At 36.6% G+C, this 21,754-nt stretch overlaps 1 protein-coding gene across 1 annotated transcript in view; it reads left to right on the forward strand.

Annotated features, from left to right (window-relative positions):
* Positions 1 to 21,510, forward strand: part of LOC306876593 (receptor activity-modifying protein 1-like) — a 50,492-nt gene extending 28,982 nt beyond the window's left edge. The window contains exon 3 of the mRNA XM_079427890.1: positions 19,715 to 21,510. Coding sequence (XP_079284016.1) covers positions 19,715 to 19,970 — 256 coding nt within the window. The 3' untranslated portion in view covers positions 19,971 to 21,510. The remainder of the gene's footprint in view (positions 1 to 19,714) is intronic.
* The last annotated feature ends 244 nt before the right edge of the window (positions 21,511 to 21,754 follow it).

Below are 21,754 nucleotides of genomic sequence, written 5' to 3' on the forward strand. Positions count from 1 at the left end.
GTCCTCATGGCAACCCGTCAAAATAAAAGTTCGGTTTATTTACTAATACTACTACAATTATTACAACTTTTGTTTAAAAGAACAATCACACAATACGCTATTTCTTCCATGATTTAATTTTAATAGTAAACCCATTTGTTTGCCAAATTTGAGTTTAATTTAATTTATCTTTTAATCAAAAGAGAGTTAATGTTTTATGCCTTAATTTGCACTGCACTGTAAATGAAAACTAATGGAAATTACGGTCACATAGGCCAAGATTAAGATTAACAAGATTATGATGATGGAAATTGGGACATTTCAATAGGCTATTGAACCAAGTGAGCCTATAACAGGCTATTAGTGTTATAGTTTCATTAAAATAGTTGTGGTCTTCTTCGCAACTTCTACAATGGAGCTAGGAAGACAATTAAATTATTTACACTTATTACATACATTGCGCTTTTTAAATTAATCAATTGATGTGCATTAGATGATGAATTGAATAGTCCCCTCTTGTAGGTTATGATTTAGTCAACCGAAAATAATTAATGAAGAATTATGAGAGGTTATGCTATTACACATACATTTCTAACATGTGAATTATTGAAGCCAAATACTTACATTTCCCCAAGCTGTTTAGCTTTAGTATTTAGTATTCATAGACTTAATCATGAAGCATACAGTGGCCCCACTTTTAACTCTGTCTTTATATATTACCCTTATTGTAGATGGATGCATGGGGGAAGACAAGAGTAAGAAGTGCAACCAACACTAGGGAAGGCCGTTTTTGTCAGAGCCCTTGTTATTCTTAATTTTGACATTCATTTTCATTTTTACACCAGACATATATCGGCTCAATATATTGGTTATCGGTCTACTTTGTCTGTAATAATCGGTATCGGCATCGGCCCTGAAAAACACATATCGGTCGACCCCTACCTACAAGGGAAAGTACATAATTAGTTGATAATCCATCACATTCAAATTATTAAAGCTCCATTTTTTTAAAAATGGATTAAAAAAAAAAAAATTCTCAATCAGTAGAGCAAAGTACTAGAATGCTGAATTAATGGGTTTGATTCCAGGGGCGGTTCTAGGGTTCCGGGGGTTAGCCCAGAGACTTTCATTTATGTATCAGAATACACGGGATACAAGTCAAATAAAAGTACAAGTCAGTGGCAGCAAGCCACTGTCTTAATGACTGAGCCATTTATTCAATCAGTTCATTAAAAACTACTGATTAATTCAGCAACGAAGAAACTGTTTTTTATGAATGGATCAATGAATCACTGATTCAAGACATTCAAAAAAAGGTCAATTCTTTCAGTAATGAAACACTGTTGTGTGAAGAGACGCACAACATGGCTTTGTTTAGAACCATTTTTGCGAAATAGAGCAAAAAGACAATATTTTCTTCACGATTTAAATTACTTAATATTAACTTCTTGTTTATTGTATTTTGTTGCCCTGACACTTAGTAAAGTCTGCCACAGACCATGCTAAATGCTAACCAATCTGTTCATATTTTCTAGTCATTCTAAATGTGTGTGTGTCCTAGAAAATCAGTGCTTATAATACCATGATTAAAACATATTTGTTGCTATACGGTAACACTAATCTAATTTTGTCAGATGGGGATATCGGTATTATGAATTTATAGGCTACAGTAAGTTAAAGATACCTAAAGCAGCTGCATTTTGCTGTTCAAGTGCTGGTTTAATAGAAATAATTTTAATGCGCATGAAAACTCAATCTTTATGCGCACAAGGCATGGTAATAAAAACATTCAGGGCTTCAGCCCCCTTAGCCCACCCCTAGCGCCGCCCCTGTTTGATTCCCAGGGAATGATTAACTTCATAAAATGTGTAGGGGAGCGCAGGGCACAAACTTACATTGGTTAGTTGTAACACACATGGTTTAAATATTTCCACACATGCCATATTTCCACGTATTTACTAGCTGCCATATCAACACTATAAAGAGAATAATGTGCACCAAAATTAAAAAAATCTTTTGAAGATGTCGCTGAATATTTATTCTACCAAAGTAAAAGTAAATTTCTGGCTAAAGTAAATTGTCATCTCAGTTTTTAGTATTCATTTAAAATTAGACAAATCTGCTATTATTTTAATCTCCAATCTGTTATTTATCAGTTTAGATAGTTTTGTAATGCTTCGCTAACTAGCAGTTGCACAGATGGGGAACGTTATAACACTGCGTTACTATGTGCCCCGCTATTATTAAACTATGCTATTCTATGATTTTAGCCATGCAATTTACACCATTTACTTTTATGAGTTTTAATGAGAAGCCACAAGAAGCAGGTGAATAAAGACTGACAATCGATGTTTAATGTTCAGAAATTATTATTTCAAGAAATGTAAAGCAATTTGGCTTGTTTATGTGTCTCATGTCCTATGACAGCTGTGTGTGGAGGGATCATTTATGAATGTGTTTATTCATCTGCACACACTGTTTTGAACTACACTGTATATGTAGCTGTGTGTTGCGATCAGGGCCGTCCCAAGCATGGTTGCATTGTGTTCAGTGTCAAACTCCAAAATTAGATTATTTTTCATTTTTAAAAAACATCTATTTTATTTGAAAAAGTTCATGATTTTATTTTATTGACAAAATATTTTAGTTTGTCTTGTATATTTTTTCATTAGACCCGATAATATTTTAAGCTGTCATATGGTTATGTTACAACATGCCCCTCACATGTTACAATGTACCCCACCTATGGGGCATGTTGTCACATTTCACTTCCATTCTTTTTAGGTAAATAACGAAAAACATATACACTGTAATTATGAAACAACGCAACATATTTGTACTAGACAAGTGTGAAATTAAAGTGTATTAAAAAATTGAACCCCATGGTTGTGGATTTACACAAACTAAGACAGTCAAACACTGTTAGGTTGTGCCCCGTGCTCCCCTACTTTAAATACAACAGGGCTCCAGACAAAAAAATCGAGTAAGGAGCCATTGGCTCCTATAAAAGAAAAACTTAGGCGCCAAATTATTTTTTCAGGTGCCACAGAATAAAAGTGGTTTATTTTATTATTATCATTTTATTTTTCCCCCCTATTTTAACATTTCAATCATTTTGTCATGTGTTTATGTCTTATCTTTTCTAGGCTTTATCAGCATTTTAATCCATCTTGTAGATGATCAGGTCGACCGGGGGACTAAGGTTCACTTAAAGTGTGAATTAAATGTCTTTTACAACTTGAAATATACAGTCACAAAGAATTGTTCGTTACACAGAATCTGTACCAATATCATGGACCATAAGCATCACTTGGCCACTGAGTGCAGTGCATCCTATAAATGTTGTCACGTCTTTCACACATTCAGTCTGTTTTTCTTCATTAGTAAAATGCAATTTTATAGGAGGAGTTGAATCATGTACAACAGAATAAGTAAAAATATTAATATGCAACAGAGCATAAATATAGCAAAACGCTCCTCTTTAGTTATTTTTCTAGCTGACTGATGAGTTTATGGACACTGAGTGGTTATTCTGAGGTAAATGTATTACAATGCAATGTTTAAAAGCTTTATACATTTCCTCAGTTTGAAACACTGAATGAGCTTTTACATAAAACATTTCAGTAAGTTGTACTATAGGCTTTCTTATTGCCTACCTTTTGATCATGTTCATTTCATACTATAGTAGTAAATCGAAATATATAATGGGTTCACTTGCTGCTTTAACTGAGGTGCTAAAGAGGTCGCGCCTGAGCATTAAGTGCGATACTCTCCGCTCGCGCGATCCGGACGCATACACGGACCGTGTGGACGCGGGGTACTGGTGTTTATATTACCCAAAGTGTGCGCTTGTGGTCCGCATTAAAGAGCACCCAAACCGCATAATTTGAATTTCATAGCATTTTAAAGCTGATACTTTGTTTATTAAAAAGTAAGACAGCACAAAGCTTTTTGCGATTACTGGATGGCAAGTGCGTTTCAAATAACAGGAAGTCCATGCATTAACAGAACACAGCATATAACACAGCATACTAAATAGACACGGCTCTTGCACTTTGGGGCTGTTTACACCTGGTCACTTCATGCATTTTTTCCTGATCGGGTAGCTATCTGATCCTGAAAAGACCAGGTGTAAATGCCGTCCGAAACGCATTCGAGACGGATATAAATCCAATCGCTCGAACCACTTCAGGAGGTGGTCTGGGCGAAACCGGACAAGTGTAAATGCATCTGGTTGTTGAAACCACATATGGTAATTTTACTCCTCCCATAATATTAAAATAATAGACGTGTGAGAGCGTTTTATAGGCTATATGGCATGTTATAGTCAGATATGACAGCGCAATGCAACAAGCATCACCGCGGATGAGTAGCGGAGTATTTCTTCAGCAAGCGACGCGCAAACTGAATGAACCTGAAAGTAAGTCGCAGACGCTCAACACACAATCTTCTTCATTAAAAGTAGCGAGACTAGCCTATCTTTCCAGTGCTGATGCCACGCGCTCTCTTGTTGCGGTCTCTGGTATTGAAATTAGCTGATAATTAATAAAATTATCCATTGCTTTCATTGACGTGAACTCCGTTATATTTGCATATGAAGCGGGAATTGAAGAACGGATTTATAGCCGTTTTGCGAAGACACATTTATGTGGCCAAGTGTAAATGGGGAAACGTTTTAACAAATCATATAGATATCCGATCAGAGAAAATGCATGAAGTGAGCAGGTGTAAACAGGCCCTTTCAGGTCTCTCTCACTGCGTTCAGCAGACTGTGTGCGGCAGAGACGAGGACTGTTTGAAACTCTTTTCCAGTAAAACTTTGATGCGCATCGTCTTATGTTTAATACGTGAACATAACAAAAGATGTGAGCGCAAAACAATCGGGAAAAAAGTCCTTTCATGCAAATTACATATAGTCGCCAGTGGCGACCTCAGCAAAAACTTCACTCGCAAATTAATATTTTTGGTCGCAAATGCGACCATTTTAGTCGCAGTTTGGAGCCCTGTACAATATAACTTGCTTTGGATAAAAGCATCTGGCAAATGCATGAATGTAATGCAATGTAAAACAAAATGTATTTTGGGCTACCTAATTCTGCATATCTGTAAAATGGACAGCTGGCTGTATGATGATTCTGCCCTCATATTCAGGATCCTGTTTTTGCTTGGAGAAATCTCCTGTAACAGACAGAGTCACAACACTCTTTTAGTGTTAGTTCACAGTGCATTAACTAATGTTAACAAACACAACTTGTGATTTTAATAATGCATTAGTAAATGCTGAAATTAACATTAACTAAGATATAAATGCTGTAGAAGTATTGTTCACTCTTAGTTCATGTTTACTAATGTTTTTAACTAACGTTAATGTTAACTAATGAACCTTATTGTAAAGTGTTACCACATTTGTAATATTTATAAGCAAAACTTACTATATTAATATATTGCTAGCCCGTTCCTCTGTTTAAAAAGTAAACTGGTTATGGAGTTAGTGGAGAACAGCAGCCCGTGGCTAATTTGGCTACTTAACATTAGTTAAGTTGATGAAAGCTCACCTGTTGTTACGACGGCAATCACAGGAAAAGACTCCAGTACTCCTCCGATGCTGATGACAAGACCACAAACTTGAAAATAAAATACAAAAGATGTACTTTACAGTGGTAGTTCTTAACTCAGTTTTCCTCAGTATTTCATGTTAGCTCGCGGTTTTATTTGACGTCTCTCACTGAATTTAGGGACCGTCTCTAAAGTTACATACAACACTGGTACACACGTTTCTAACTTAAATAGCATTTGAACAGAATTGCACTTGCGATAAAGAGGCAGTGTACAAAAGATATTATGCTTCTCTGTGTTCGTTAACTTCGGCTAAATGACATTATTAACTTACCAGTTGATGTTATCATCGATGGCATTCACAAGAAGAGGCTCCAAAATACACCTCCGACGTTGCAGACGAAATCTAGACTAGAAACTTGAAAAGAACAAACAAAAGAAGTACTTGAAAATACTGTTTAAAATCTCGACTGAAACAGTGTTGTTGCCTAAGCACTTTACCTCAGTAACGTTATTTCACGTTAGTACGTGTTAAGGTTAAGTAAGGATTTGCCAGATTAACTAACTTGCATTAAAGGGGTAGCATAACCTACAAACGTGTTTCTCGGTTTAACTAAGGTTTATTTCGACTAATATAGGTGACCTTAGTTTACTCACCAGTCTATGTTATCACCGTTATGGCGGCGTTAATCCGGTGAAGTATGCTACGACAGAACACCGGCCGTCAGTCAGAAAAAAATACCCCAACTCCCGATATGAAAAAAGGACACAATGAATAATGTGAGTTTGTTGTTAACAAGTTAAAACATCTTAAAATATCTCTGTTTTGTATAAAACCGAAATAATATACATACCTTTTTGTCTGGTTAACAGTGTAACCTTTCTCTTTTGTCCTTTTACCGCTGCTTCCACCAAATAAAATAAATCTCCCTTGCCATTGGTCAGTTTTTCGCGGGCAAGTTCACTACTGTAAATTTACAGTAGTTTACTGTAAAATACATATCTTTTCCCACAATCCTTTGCAGTTTACAGTAAAATACTGTATATATATTTTGCAGTATCTTACTGTACATATTACAGTAAAATACTGTTCAAATTACAGAAATCGGTTACAGTGCACGTATCAATTTGTTTTCTTCCATGATTCCTCTCGCTCCACTGGTTGGCTACTGGAACAAACTAGATGCATGTGTTTCACGGTATATGTGGGATGGGAAACTGACTCTTATTAAACTGACTACCTTACAACGATGTACGTAGATTACATGGAGTTCTTTCTTTCCCTAATTTTAGACCGTATGCTCGAGCCTTTTCCCTCCACCCTTTAGCAGTTTGGTTTGATCCTGACGCTTCTGTGTCTTGGTGAGCAATAGAGGAATCTATTGTTTATCCGTATAAATTGATGCATGTTGTTTTTTTCAGGAGTTCCGTTTAGGCAGTGTAAATCTCGGTTTGGTCCCATTGTAACCCACCTCCTCTCCACATGGAGGGATGTTGAAAGACGTTCACAACTAGCTACAAAATGGCATAGGCATTCACCTATTTTCCACAATAATAACCTTTTGTCAGGCAGTACTCCATTTCATTGTCTGCAATGGACTCATAGTAAAGTAAACACTCTGGGAGATATCTATGATGATAGTGGTTTAAAATCCTTCCAGAATCTTAAAACTCAATATAATCTGCCAGGCACCTCCTTTTTTATGCATTTGCGTAGTAGATCGGCCCTACGGGCATGGGGTGCCTTGGAACTCTCAACTGCCTGTTCACCCTTTGCACAAACTAATCCTTCCTTCTGAGGAATCTCCCTCCTCTGCTTCAGTCATCTTTCTTCTAGAGCATGTATACAAACCTTTATCCATTACAACTGTTTGGGCTAAGGATCTTAATGAGGATGTGCATGTTTTATTTTCCGATCAGGTATGGGGTATGTTTAAATTGTCTTTTAAAAACCCTAATCACCAAATTATTAATTGGAAATTGCTGCATAGGGTTTACCTGACTCCAATGAAACGTTTTTATATGAATCTATCGTCTTCTCCTAAATGTAATCTCTGTTCCCAAGGAGTTTTAGGCATTTTTTTGGGGAGTGCCCTTCTCTCTCACCTTTTTAGACTCAGCTCTCACTGGACCTATCATATTTATTGGGTACTGAGATATGTTTGACTCTCCGCACCTTTTTTTTCATGAATGACTTTTGGGACTTCACCTTGTCCGTCCAACAGAGATCTTTACTGTTAGCTGCTCTCACAGCAGCAAAAAAATTGCTGGTCAACCGTTGGAATCCTCCTCACACCTGGACTGTGTATTTGTTGGACATTATCTCGATGGAACTCTCTACTTCTCCTATACATGGATCTAACGTGAAAACTGTAAATTCATGGCATTCAGCTTTTAATGTTGTCGTATTTTCTAAAATCTTTGTAAAAATGTTTATTATTTGTTTATCTTTTAATATTAATGAATGTTTATTATTATTGTTTTATTTATTTTATTTTTTAAGTCTACCAAGGGGTGGGATGGGTTTTAAATTTGTACAGCTGATTTTTGTACTACTGTTCCACAAAATAAAACGGTTGTTAACAAAACAAAAATAGTCCAGGTGTTTGTGGGATAGTTTCCAGTAGCTCTGTGGAATGTGACCACACTTGAAAGCATTTAAACCCCTCTGTCAGCCTTGATAACACTTAATGACTTTGTGTGTGAGAGAGAGAGAGCCAACAAGAGGGTGATGCCTTAATTCACATCCCCTTTAGGATCCAGGGGACTGAGATCAACAGCTTTCGTAACTGCAGTAGATACACATGCTCGACATGTTTTAAAGGACATTCTGCAAGGATCTGCTGTTTCTGTGGGGGTGGGGGGATTTTATGTGCGTGTGTGTGTGTGTGTATATGTATAATAATTTTATTCTTGTACAAATATTTAAAGATCCTTAAAATAAGATTGATTAACTTTAAACAAAATGAATTGAATAGTTTACACAAAATGAAAATTGTCATTATTTACTCACTCTCATGTTCAACCCTGTATATATCCTTTCTTCTATGGAATAAAAAATATATTTTTGGAAAATGTTGGTAACCAAACTGTTCTGTTTCCCATTTACTTCCACTGTGTTGACAAATAATTCAATGGAAGTCAATGGGAACGGAAAATGTTTGGTTTGCAACATTCTTCAAAAATATGTTCCAGACTTGTGTGTTTGGAATGACATGAGTGTGAATAATGAAAAATTTTTCATTTTGGGGTGGACTATCCATTTAAGTCTACTAAAATGTGTTTAGTGTAAATAAATACAAATAAAATTTTAAAATTAGTAATGGAGTATGAAAACTACTCGTTCTCCCTCCAAGTTTATTTTTCTGCCCCACTGGCATTTTTAAATTTACCTAATTTATTTCATTAGTTTAGTTTTTTTTTTTATTTGTCACATACACAATTATACAGAGTATAACCAGCAGTGAAATGTGTGCTCTGCATTTAACCCATCCAAGTGTACACTCCGTAGTGAACATACACCCGGAGCAGTGGGGGTTCGGTGCCTTGCTCAAGGGTCTCACCTCAGTCGTGGTATTGAGGGTGGAGAGAGTGTGTGTGTGTGTGTGTATATATATATATATATATATATATATATATATATATATATATATATATATATATATATATATATATATATATATATATATATATATATATATATATATATATATATATATAAATATTTACTAGAAACTACCAAGACAATTATTTGTGCAGTGTTTTATTTGAGCATGATGTAGCAATGTACTGCAGACTTTGCAAAGAGGCTGTTACTGAAAGCAATGACTGACCATGAAACGCCAACATGAAACCACTGCTGTGATCTCTGTTCTGTGATTGGTTATAGTTGCAGGAAACCCTCACATCTCACAGCCTGAGCAGTGACAGTGTGCTGTAGTCATGGTCTCTGGGTGTTGATGTTTGTCCCTGACTAGTTATATTTAGTGGCGTTAAACCATTTTGAAATTCAATCTACTGTATTTCAAGACTGAAAGCTCCGGAGAGACTTTCCCACCACATGGTCAATGGAGAAAAGCACCAGCAGTCACCCTTTATAGACTCAAAGACTTCCTGAGTTTTATATTAAACTCAGTATGGTTACACTCATTTTAAGGTATCCTAGTTACAGAGTAATTATATATTTAGGAATGGAGTAATATTAACACTATGTACCTACTATAAGGTTAGTTGCATATAATTATGCATAATTTACTGTTATTACTGTGTAACTATTATGTAACATGCATAACAAGGACACTGTACAATAGTGTTACCAATTTTTTTTTATCAGATTAGTTTCTCCATGTGCAAAACAAGACATTTTCTCAAGAACAGTCATTTAAGCATTTTATTTCCCATTTGATCATCACAGTGCTGCCAAAGATTTCCCGCTCAAATAATAAAAAATCATAATTTAAATAATTCAACTGAATGTGAGAAATTATTTGAAAGAAAAGCTTTCTTGCCAAAAGATAAACTTTTTACTAATTTAATTGTTCTTGTATTCAGATCCTTAAGCTACATAAATCCATTAAAAATAATCATTTAAATATTTATTGTGTGAAAATGCTTTATATTCATGACTTGGGACACTATTCCCCCACAACCAACAATTTTGCCCCTAATAGTTGTATTAAAGTCATTCAAGTTGTAATTTTGCCTAATTATACAAAAAGTGTTGCACCATAATAGTAGATCTTGTGATCTTTTGAAGATAGATTGTGTGAGGAACCAGAACTAAATTTACAATGCTATTCTGCCTCAACATTTTTTGTATTGAAAGTCACACAGGTTTGGAGCGACATAAGAGTAATTGATGGCCTCAGTACAGTGAGTGCATTTTAACCAGAACTGCTTCATCTTATCTGTATTCACTTGCTAATTGCATGATAATAGGTCTTGACAGGGCAAAAACGAAGCTCCTTATGATTAAACATCCAAATTGAACTCATTCACTAAATTACTTCCTCTCAAACAGATGCTACAGGCTGAATATTGCCACAGCTGTTTCTGTTCAAGCTGGTGATGATGCGTTTGACATCTCTTCTTCATCACTCTGTGCATTTGGATATATAAACAGAAACTTGATGAAATGCTCGTTTGTCTCCCCAGCAGAGCAGAAACCAAAAGCTCATTTTCCACGAGTTGAGCACATCTCATCCTGGTTTGATGTGCTCTTAATGAATTTGGCAGCTGCACCGAAATGGCTTTGAAGTTACATGAATTTATTATAGGGTTACAATATTATTTAAAGCAATTACAGAGTAAAGAAAACGTGATGACTGATGTAGAGAGGGATGCCACAACCTTATGTGCATATCTTTATAACATGCACTGCAATCCGCCTGGAGAGGATATGATATTAGACTTCTGATTTGCTCATGTTCATGGTGGTGACCTCTTTAGTGGCCACCCTTATGAAAGTACACCTTTAGTACCCTTATGAAATGTCACTATGGGACTTTGCCATTTATGCCGTTTGTATTGATCCATCTTTTGCCCTTTACAAATGTGCTCCTGTGTGGCTTCAAATGAGGCCACGTACATTATACATGCCTGTGCATTCTTATATTTCTGTATGTGTTGTGCTTTAACTGTCTCCATACAAATAACGGATATATTTAACATGCCAAAGTTGAATACATTTAGAGGTTTGTCTAATCTAAAGAATGAACAGTAATAATAAAGCTTCGCAATCACCAATACAAATAAATACAGTGCTATTTTCCATTATTAGCATGCTATTTAACTGTCCATTGCAGAGATAGTTGGCTGGCTCTTTGTCTATTTTAGTCTTTATTGTGAATGCTATAAATACACAGGCAGACAGAGCTGGTCAGGGGTGTGAGCTGAGGGTCAGTCCATTAACAGACTTGGTTTAACACAACCTGGATCTTCTCCTGAACTTTAATTCCAGTAAAACGGACTCACTCCCACCACCATTACTGAATCTGTACCACAGCTGTCTCTATGACTGGTACCCAGGCACAGCAATACAAACATTATAATATTAATATACAGTGGTGTGAAAAAGTGTTGGCCCCCTTCTTGATTTTTTTTATTTTTTTGCGTGTTTGTCACATTTTAATGTTTCAGATCATCAAACAAATTTAAATATTAATCAAAGATAACACAAGTAAACACAACATGCAGTTTTTATGCATGCCTTTTTGGAAGGTGTGTGTCCCATTACATCTGCCGTAAAAGTAACACAGCATTTCAGAAAAAGAACATCATACCAACAGTAAAATATGGTGGTGGTAGTGTGATGGTCTGGGGCTGTTTTGCTGCTTCAGGACCTGGAAGACTTGCTGTGATAAATGGAAACATGAATTCAGCTGTCTACCAAAAAATCCTGAAGGACAATGTCCGGCCATCTGTTCGTGACCTCAAGCTGAAGCGAACTTGGGTTCTGCAGCAGGACAATGATCCAAAACACACCAGCAAATCCACCTCTGAATGGCTGAAGAAAAACAAAATGAAGACTTTGGAGTGGCCTAGTCAAAGTCCTGACCTGAATCCTATTGAGATGCTGTGGCATGACCTTAAAAAGGCGGTTCATGCTCAAACCCTCCAATGTGGCTGAATTACAACAATTCTGCCAAGATGAGTAGGCCAAAATTCCTCCACAGCGCTGTAACAGACTCATTGCAAGCTATCACAAACGCTTGATTGCAGTTGTTGCTGCTAAGGGTGGCCCAACCAGTTATTAGGTTTAGGGGGCAAGCACTTTTTCATACAGGGCCACGTGGATTTGGATTTTGTTTTCCCTTCATAATAAAAAACTTCATTCAAAAACTGCATGTTGTTTACTTGTGTTATCTTTGATTAATATTTAAATTTGTTTGATCTGAAACATTAAAGTGTGACAAACATGCAAAAAAATCAGGAAGGGGGCCAACACTTTTTCACAGGTACACCTGTTCAATTGCTTGGTAACACAAATTGCTTATCAGCCAATCACATGGCAACAGCTCAATGCATTTAGGCATCTAGATGTGGTGAAGACGACATTCTGAAGTTCAAACCGAGCATCAGAATGGGGAAGAAAGGGGATTTAAGTGACTTTGAACGTGTAATGGTTGTTGGTGCCAGACGGGTTGGTCTGAGTATTTCAAAAACTGCTGATCTACTGGGATTTTCACGTACAACCATCGCTAGGGTTTACAGAGAATGGTCCGTAAAAGAGAAAATATCCAGTGAGCGGCAGTTGTGTGGACGAAAATGCCTTGTTGATGTCAGAGGAGAATGGGCAGACTGGTTAGAGATGATATAAAGGCAACAGTAACTCAAATAACCACTTGTTACAACCAAGGTATGCAGAATACCATCTCTGAATGCACAACACGTCGAACCCTGAAGCAGATGGGCTACAGCAGTAGAAGACCACAACGGGTGCCGCTCCTGTAGGCTAAGAACAGGAAACGGAGGCTACAATTCACACAGCCTCATCAAAATTGGACAATAGAAGACTGGAAAAACGTTGCCTGGTCTGATGAATCTCGATTTCTGCTGCAACATTCAGATGGTAGGGTCAGAATTTGGCGTAAAGAACATGAAAGCATGGATCCATCCTGCCTTGTCTCAATGGTTCAGGCTGTTGGTGGTGGTGTAATGGTGTTTCTTGGCACACTTTGGGCCCCTTAGTACCAATTGAGCCTTGTTTAAACGCCACAGCCTACCTGAGTATTGTTGCTGACCACGTCCATCCCTTTATGACTACAGTGTACCCATCTTCTGATGGTTACTTCCAGCAGGATAATGCACCATGTCACAAAGCTCAAATCATCTCAGACTGGTTTCTTGAACATGATAATGAGTTCACTTTACTCAAATGGCCTCCACAGTCACCAGATCTCAACCCAATAGAGCACTTTTGGGATGTGGTGGAACGGGAGATTCGCATCATGGATGCGCAGCTGACAAATCTGCAGCAACTGCGTGATGCTATCATGTCAGTATGGACCAAAATCATATTCATATACATATAAATATTCATCTAATTTTATATACATACATACATACACACACACACACACACACACACACAGTTATATGTGATCATTATGATCAGAATGAAAGTGCTGTATATAGGCATGAAAATAAGAAATATAAAAATAGAAATATACATAGTATAGCGCAGTGCTTAAATTTCAGTTTTCAAGTCAATCTTTTAATAAACCCCTCTTTTGAATTTTCAGTAGTTCCAGTCATTCTCCACTGGCTTCTTTAAATCATTCCCATTTCCTTTACCAAGCACCCTTAGCCTCTACAGCCTGGCTGTGCACACAGGGGTGACCTAGACACACACATGTGAGGGAAGGGGGCGTGCGGTCTGCTCCAGCCCCCAAAACAGGCCCGGAAGAAAACTCTTGATTAAAAGTCTGCGCTGGTTATGCCAGGCATCCCACGCTAGGCTGGCTGGGCTTATAAATAGACGACCCAGGGGAGGGAGATCAGGGTCTAACACTCACACAGGGGCCTATTAAGAGCTCATCTGCACAACAGTCTCTACTTGAGCTCTTTCACTGGAGAGGACATAGTCTTCATCACCTTCATCATCATCATTATTGGGGCGATCTCATTCCAGCAGGGCTCCTTAAGGGTCACTGAGAGAATTATTTCAGCTTAATAAAGGCAGTTATCAAGCATGCTCTTACACAAATATGCAGACGTGCATTTTATGCATGATTAGGAAAAGCACAAGAGAGATTCAAGTGAACCTAAGCAAATAGTTAGCACATGTGAACTCCACAATATGATGCTTTTAGTTTTTTTCATGGTTTCCAAATTATAGTCTTGAAATCTTAGTTATTGACATGCTTAATTCATTGCGCTTTTATATTTCAGCGCATAAAATTGATATGAATTATAAATTGTGTAAATTCTGGATAACTGGTGTGGCACCAAATGGCATTGCAAAAACGAGGCTTTCAGACCGGTTTTGTCTGAATGAGACAGATGAGAGGGTTTCTTCGAAAATTAATTACAGTACAAAACCAGTCCAAATATCGGTGCCACATGTGCAAATAAAGACAAGCATAAAACAATATCAACCAGATTACTTTTATTTGAATGTCTTTTGTACTGCAATAAAACATTGCTACCAATAAATGGTGCCCTTTCAGTGATAATGGCAAACTGAAAATATAATAAGAAAATATAACGGAAAATCAGTAATGGCCATTAGTGATTAGGGTTTCAAAACATTGCTTTATGAAGCTTTGATGCCTTTGAATTATTTTGATTTAAACCAGTGTTGCCAAAAGTTCAATGGTTTGCCACTAGGGAGCAATCTTAGTGAACCCATCAACTAGTGCCTATATGTTTTTTATTAGGGCCCAAGCCAGTAAGGCGCAGGGCCCTATTGTTCTTCTAAGGATTATTATTTATTTTTTTTTTATTTTTTTTATTTCAATCATCCGGGCACTTTTGGGGGCCTTAACGTGCCCGAAAACTCTCGAAAATTGGCACGCACATTGGAACCTGCGGCCATTAGGACGCCGCTGAGGCTGGGACCCGGGCGTGGCACAGGGGCTCTACGGCGCCCCCTGGAAAATTGTCAGAAAACACGATGTATAGCTCACACATACTTGCACGTATTCATATGAAACTCGGTACACATATAGAACTCATTGAGCTGAACAACTTCCGCACAGCATGTCTTAGGCTCCGCCCAACAGGAAGTCGGCTATTCAGGGCTGTTTAAAAAGCGCATGCTCTGGAATTTGATATACTCCTCTGAGGATTTCCATACGATTGCCACCAAACTAGGTGAACATGATCTCAAGACATTGGGGACGCTAAATTGCGAAGATATTTTTGATATGTCGAACGGTTTGCCCGTGGCGAGGCGATGAAGTTATGGCGAAAAATGAGACCCAGGAAATGCCTAATAACGTCCACATACATTGTATGATGTAGATCAAACTTCAGTGATTTGTTCGTTGTATGATGCCGATCGGATAGATGTGACTATTATGACTGAAAGTTATAGCGCCACCAACTGGCTGCAGGAAGTGTGTAGTTTTCAAAATGCTTTGAATTCAGCATCTTCTTTTACCTCGATTTGCTTCAAACTTCACCAGAATAATGTCAAAACACGGCCGATGTAAAACTGTGAAGGGAATATTGATATCTAAAATTATGTTGCCATGGCAACGTGTCAAAGTTGAAAATTCGTTTCTGGTGATTTTGAGGCAGATAACATGTTTAGAATGTCATGAAACTCAACACACATATCAGTATTAATGATAGTTAGACACTGGAAAAAGCTCATAAACGGGCGTGGAAGAGACACTCTATAGCGCCACCTTTTGTCAAAAATGAGGGGGTTAGTTTTAGCTACAGACACCAAACTCGGTACATAAATTGTTCTAATTAATCCGGACAACTTTCTAATTTACAGTCATTAGCTACGACCAACAGGAAGTCGGCTATATTTATTTTAATGTGGGTTTTTTTTAAAAACGGGCTGTAAACAAATTAATACTCCTCCAAGCAGAAACACTGATATCACACCAAACATTTTTTATCATGATGCCAAAATACTGAAGATGCTAAATTGCGGACGGATTTAGGATATCTTGAACGATGATTTAATGGCAATTTATTAAAGTTACAGTAAAAAAGATAATTTTTTTTTTTTTTTTATCTTTTAAGAGCAGCTTCCAAACACTTCATAAAAAATTACATACACAGAACAATACAGTCTGAGGATATGTGATTAATTTCATGAATTTACAATATACTATGCAGAGGAGAAAATTTAAAAACTATCAGAAAGCTGTTAGACTGCTGAGTGAGAGCTCCCTGCCAGCCTGCATCTGAGTGAGAGCTCCCTGTCAGCCTGCAGCTGAGTGAGGGGTGGGGGTGGGGTGGGGTGTGAGTGACTGTGTGAGTGACTGTGTGGATTGAGGAGCTGGGTGAGAGAGAGAAAGAGAGAGAGGGTCTGTTTTTTAAAATCTTTAAAAAATGCTTATAAATCATTAAATAAGGTCTCAATTCTTAACAGTAGGAAATGCATTAATTAACGTGAACTAACAATGAAAAATATATTTTTACAGCATGTTAATTCTTCCATGATAGTATGAACTAACAAAGAACAATTTTTTTAAAGCATTTATTAATCTTTTTAATGTTAGAAAAATAGTCATGTTCAAAAGATAAACTTTAAAATGTAATAATATATTAACACATCTTGGAATTAATATTGATCAACATTAAATGGTATATAATTATTAATGTTTATATATATATATAATGATAGCTACAGACACCAAACTCGGTACATAAATTGTTCTTATTAATCCGGACAACTTTCTAATTTACAGTCATTAGCTACGACCAACAGGAAGTCGGCTATATTTATTTTAATGTGGGTTTTGTTTTTAAACAGGCTGTAAACAAATTCATACTCCTCCAAACAGAAACACGTAAATCACACCAAACATTTTTTCTTATGATGCCAAAATACTGAAGATGCTAAATTGCGGACGGATTTAGGATATCTTGAACGATGATTTAATGGCAATTTATTAAAGTTACAGTAAAAAAGAGAAAACTTTTCTTTTCTTTTTTTCTTTTAAGAGCAGCTTCCAAACACTTCATAAAAAATTACATACACAGAACAATACAGTCTGAGGATGTGATTAATTTCATGAATTTACAATACACTATGCGGAGGAGAAAATTTAAAAACTATCAGAGTTCTCCTGTCTCTGTGCTTCTAATGTTTGCGGTGGGTGACTGGGTGGGTGACTGACTGTGTGAGTTCAGTGAGTGTGGAGGGAGAGAGAGAGAGGGTCTGTTTAAACATCTCAATAAAATCCTTAAAAAATGCTTATAAAGCATTAAAGGTTTTGATAACACTTTATAATTAAGTCTCATTTGTTAACAGTAGGGAATGCATTAATTAACATGAACTAACAATGAAATATATATTTTACAGCATGTTAATTCTTCATTGATAGTATGAACTTACAATGAACTAACAATGAACAAAATATTTTTTATATTAGAAAAATAGTCATGTTCAAAAGATAAAACTTTAAAATTTAATAATATATTAACACATTTTGGAATTGATTTTGATCAACATTAAATGGTATATATTTATTAATGATGTAAATTAACAACAGTTAAATAATGTTGTTTTTTAACATTGGTTAATTCACAAATAACATTAAATATTAACAATATATTTTTTACTTTATTAATTTGTGTTAGAAAAAATTATTCATGTTAGTTAATGGAAAAATAAATCATTAAAAAATGCTTATAAATCATTAAAAGCTTTGGTAACTATAATAATTTCTCATTTGTTAGCATTAGTAAATGCATTAACTAACATCAACTACCAATGAAAAATAAATTTTCACAGAATTTAAAGTTTTATATGTTCTGTGTGTGTGTGTGTTTCACAGAGTTGATGGTTTGGATTAACCCTTTAATTGCCGTATCCCTTAAAACCAAACTGCCAGAGGGTTACTGTGATGCTTGTGCTCGCTGGGCACCGTTTTATCGATGCCACCGGGGTGGCGTATGCTGACGGCTTGGGCCCGTCATCGCTGCTCGCAGCTATATTTTTATTTATTTTTTACCTGATATTGGATCAGTTTTATAATGTAGACATCTGTAATGTATTGTAGACAATTGCACAACTGTACAATAAAAGGAGGTATAGCAGTCTCTTATTGGCTAGATTAGCCAAACACACAAAACAAAATCTATAAGTTAGCAAAATAACATATTACACACATACACTATATTGCCAAAAGTATTGGGTCACCCCCTTCTAATGAACAGGTTTGACTACTTTAGTAATTTCCATGAGTACAATTCTTAATGTTCAAGCATATAATGATATTCTAGGGAATTGTGTGCTTCTAATTTTATAGCAACAATTTGGACAGGACCCTTTTCTTGTCTAACATGACAGTGCCTCTGTGTATAAGGCAAGGTTCAAAAAGACATGATTGATTCAGTCAGTGTGGAAGAACTTGACTGGTCAGCATTAAGCAAAGTCCTGATCCCAGCTGATATTTTATAAAGTATATTATGATACTTTATATGTAGACCTTGAGCCAAAAACACCAATGACTTGTATATGGGTACAGTCATTTTAGACACTTTCAAAACTGTTGCAACAGAGATGGAAATACAGTTTTTAAATACATGAATTATGCTTCCATCTTTGTTGCCACAGTTTTGGAAGTGCCTTCTTCTGTTCTAAAGAAGGGGGTGTCCCAACACTTTTGTCCATATAGTGTATGTACAAATCATTGCTGTTTGGTGATGAATTTTCGGCTCAAGGTCTGCATTTAAAGTCACACCAGAGGTGTTCAGCTGGGATCAGGACTTTGCTTTCTGCAGACCAGTCAAGTTCTTCCACACTGACTGAATCAATCATGTCTTTTTGAACCTTGCCTTATACACAGAGGCACTGTCATGTTAGACTAGAAAAGGGTCCTGTCCAAACTGTTGCTATAAAATTAGAAGCACACAGTTCCCTAGAATATCATTATATGCTTTAACATTAAGAATTGTACTCATGGGAATTACTAAAGTAGCAAACCTGTTCATTAGAAGGGGGTGACCCAATACTTTTGGCAATATAGTGTACCTAATGTTTAATGGTCTTGTATAATATTAGAACATTAATATTTAATGGTAGATATAATTTAGTAGATTACATTCTCAAGAAAACATTGGCAATTGGTTTGTAAAGGAGTTTTTGTAGCATTTCCACTGTTTTGACCAGCGATTCAGAAACCGTGAATCATTTAATTGTTTCGCAGTTGCAAAAAGCTCAGTTTGTCCCATCTAGTGGCCGTTGCAGTAAGTTAAAAATTGGCATGTTGAACCACTCTAAAAGACCAATGTTTTGAAAGTGCCACACTGTGTGCACTCTTTGAGAAATAAACACAAGCAGCTTTCCTATACTTGGCTCTGAACATCTACCTCCTACAGGCCAGGAGAAAGTATTTAAATATCAAAAAGAAAAAAACACACACTTCACATTTAAAGCACCTTCTCGTTATCCTGACTCCTTTGAAATCAGGAGTTCAACTTTAAAAATGTATAATGCCATCTTATGCAAACTGCTGACATTACTCTTCTGTTTGCTCTCCTAAAGGTCCTATGGAGAACTGACCAACTGCACATTCCTGGTGGCTCTGAAGATGAACTGTTTCTGGCCCAATCGAATGGTGGATGAATTCTTCATCCGGGTGCACAGGCACTACTTCCATGACTGCTCAATGTCTGGACGGCTGCTTCATGATCCACCCAATCGGATCTTGGGTCCTTTTATCGTGGTGCCCATTCTGGTGACGCTACTCATGACTGCTCTAGTGGTGTGGAGGAGTAAACGCAGCGAGGGAATTGTATAAGTGTGTACGATAAACTAACCAAGTACCACCACACTGAACAATAGAGGAGACATTTCACAGACTGCAAACACTAAGAAAGACTTGTTTCTCATCAAGTGGTTGTATTTCCAAACACTTATAGTGAACGCTGTCACTGTTATCTGCACACAGATAACATACCAGTCATTTATACAGACAAAAACGTTCAACACTATTTCTTTGAGGTAGTTTTCAACTTAATGTTTTGTCATGCCAGCATTCTGTCAGTAACACAGATCTCCAGTCTTGATGCAAGTCATTATCATGATGACGGATAAGTTTCACCTTGGATGGACACACACCAAACTAAATGGAGGACACTGTTATTCCCACAAGTTTGACAAACCTTTACCATCATGTGAACTTTGGACATTGAACAATTATTTTGTGTCACCCATCAACCTCAGTGCATTTCACTCATAAATGTGCTTTGTGCCAAATGATGATACTCATTCAGTCAGTCATGATTAGTATTCTTTTGTTGATTTTTAAGAAAGAAGAATAAGAAAAGTGGGCTACAACCACGAATATGCCAATAATATTTACAATATCAGAGATCCCCTAAATTAACATCACCACTGGATATTGTAAGACATTCAAGAAGCTGTAAAAGATTCAAATGCGTTGTCCAATATATAAAGTGAATGTATCTTTCATAGACGAGTCAATCCCACAATGCATTGCTACAAAAAAAATTACGATTTTGGAGAGAATGTGATAAATTGCTCATTTTCGGTATTGAATAAAATCAATAAAAATCGTAAATTCAAATGAAAAATTGATTATTGGACACAAAGTGTGGTGTACATAGTGCAGACCAACAGCAACAGATGCCAACAGAGGTAACACCCTGATCTGACAAAACCAGCTCGGCGTCAGTCAGTGCAGTGTGAATTGGGCTAAAGACTGCAAAGTACTATTTAACATCCTCTGTGTTTTTTTTTTTTTTTTTTTAGAAATCAGACAGAATAGAATGTCATTAAGGATAATGTGCTACCTGCATTACATTTAACCTTTTATTTGCTTAAAAGTCAGAAGTGTTCGGTTCAGTGTTATCACAAAAACCCCCAATTGGGTAACTCTGCCTAAGAGATCAAACATCTACAGTATATACTGCAGGCAATAGACAGTCAGGCAGCTCATCAGGTTCTGGATCAGAACTGCAGTCTTTTGTACTAACAGTGGCTATCAGATACTATTAGAAGCATTGAACCAGAAAGAATCACTGCATTTATTTGGTGTCTCTCATCTCATGGGCTCTCGTCATAAGGTCATGTCAAGGGAAAATATTTTCTTTTTGTAGTGGAGAATGTATGTATTAGCACAAAAAGGATGTTTTCATTCACATGATTCTGCTAATTGCTTTTTTAAAGCTATTTATGTGTATTCCTGTAGCTCTGTACCCACAGTGAGTGGTTTAAAAGCCTGTGGCGAACTGGACAGTGGCACAGAATTTCTAATGTCAGCTGAATTTCAAAGCATCTGATTTCTGTTGCAGTTATAATAAAGCCATTTGCCCTAGACTCTTTTATTCCGTACATTTCCCCTCATTAGGGGTTTGCTTTGTAGCACATCATATGCTGTCAGGTGAATAAACCGTAACAAAGGTAGGCATTTGGTCATGAGTCACCAGAAGTTTAGCTGTTAAATTACAGCATGATCAATCAGTCTATTTACTAAACTAGTTCATGGCGCATGATTCTGATGTCTCTGCATTTTGTTGCAAGAAGGATGTTCATGGATTCATGTTTAATGCTTGCTTAATC

Source organism: Barbus barbus, assembly GCF_936440315.1.
Source record: "Barbus barbus genome assembly, chromosome: 11".
Classification (NCBI taxonomy): Eukaryota; Metazoa; Chordata; class Actinopteri; order Cypriniformes; family Cyprinidae; genus Barbus; species Barbus barbus.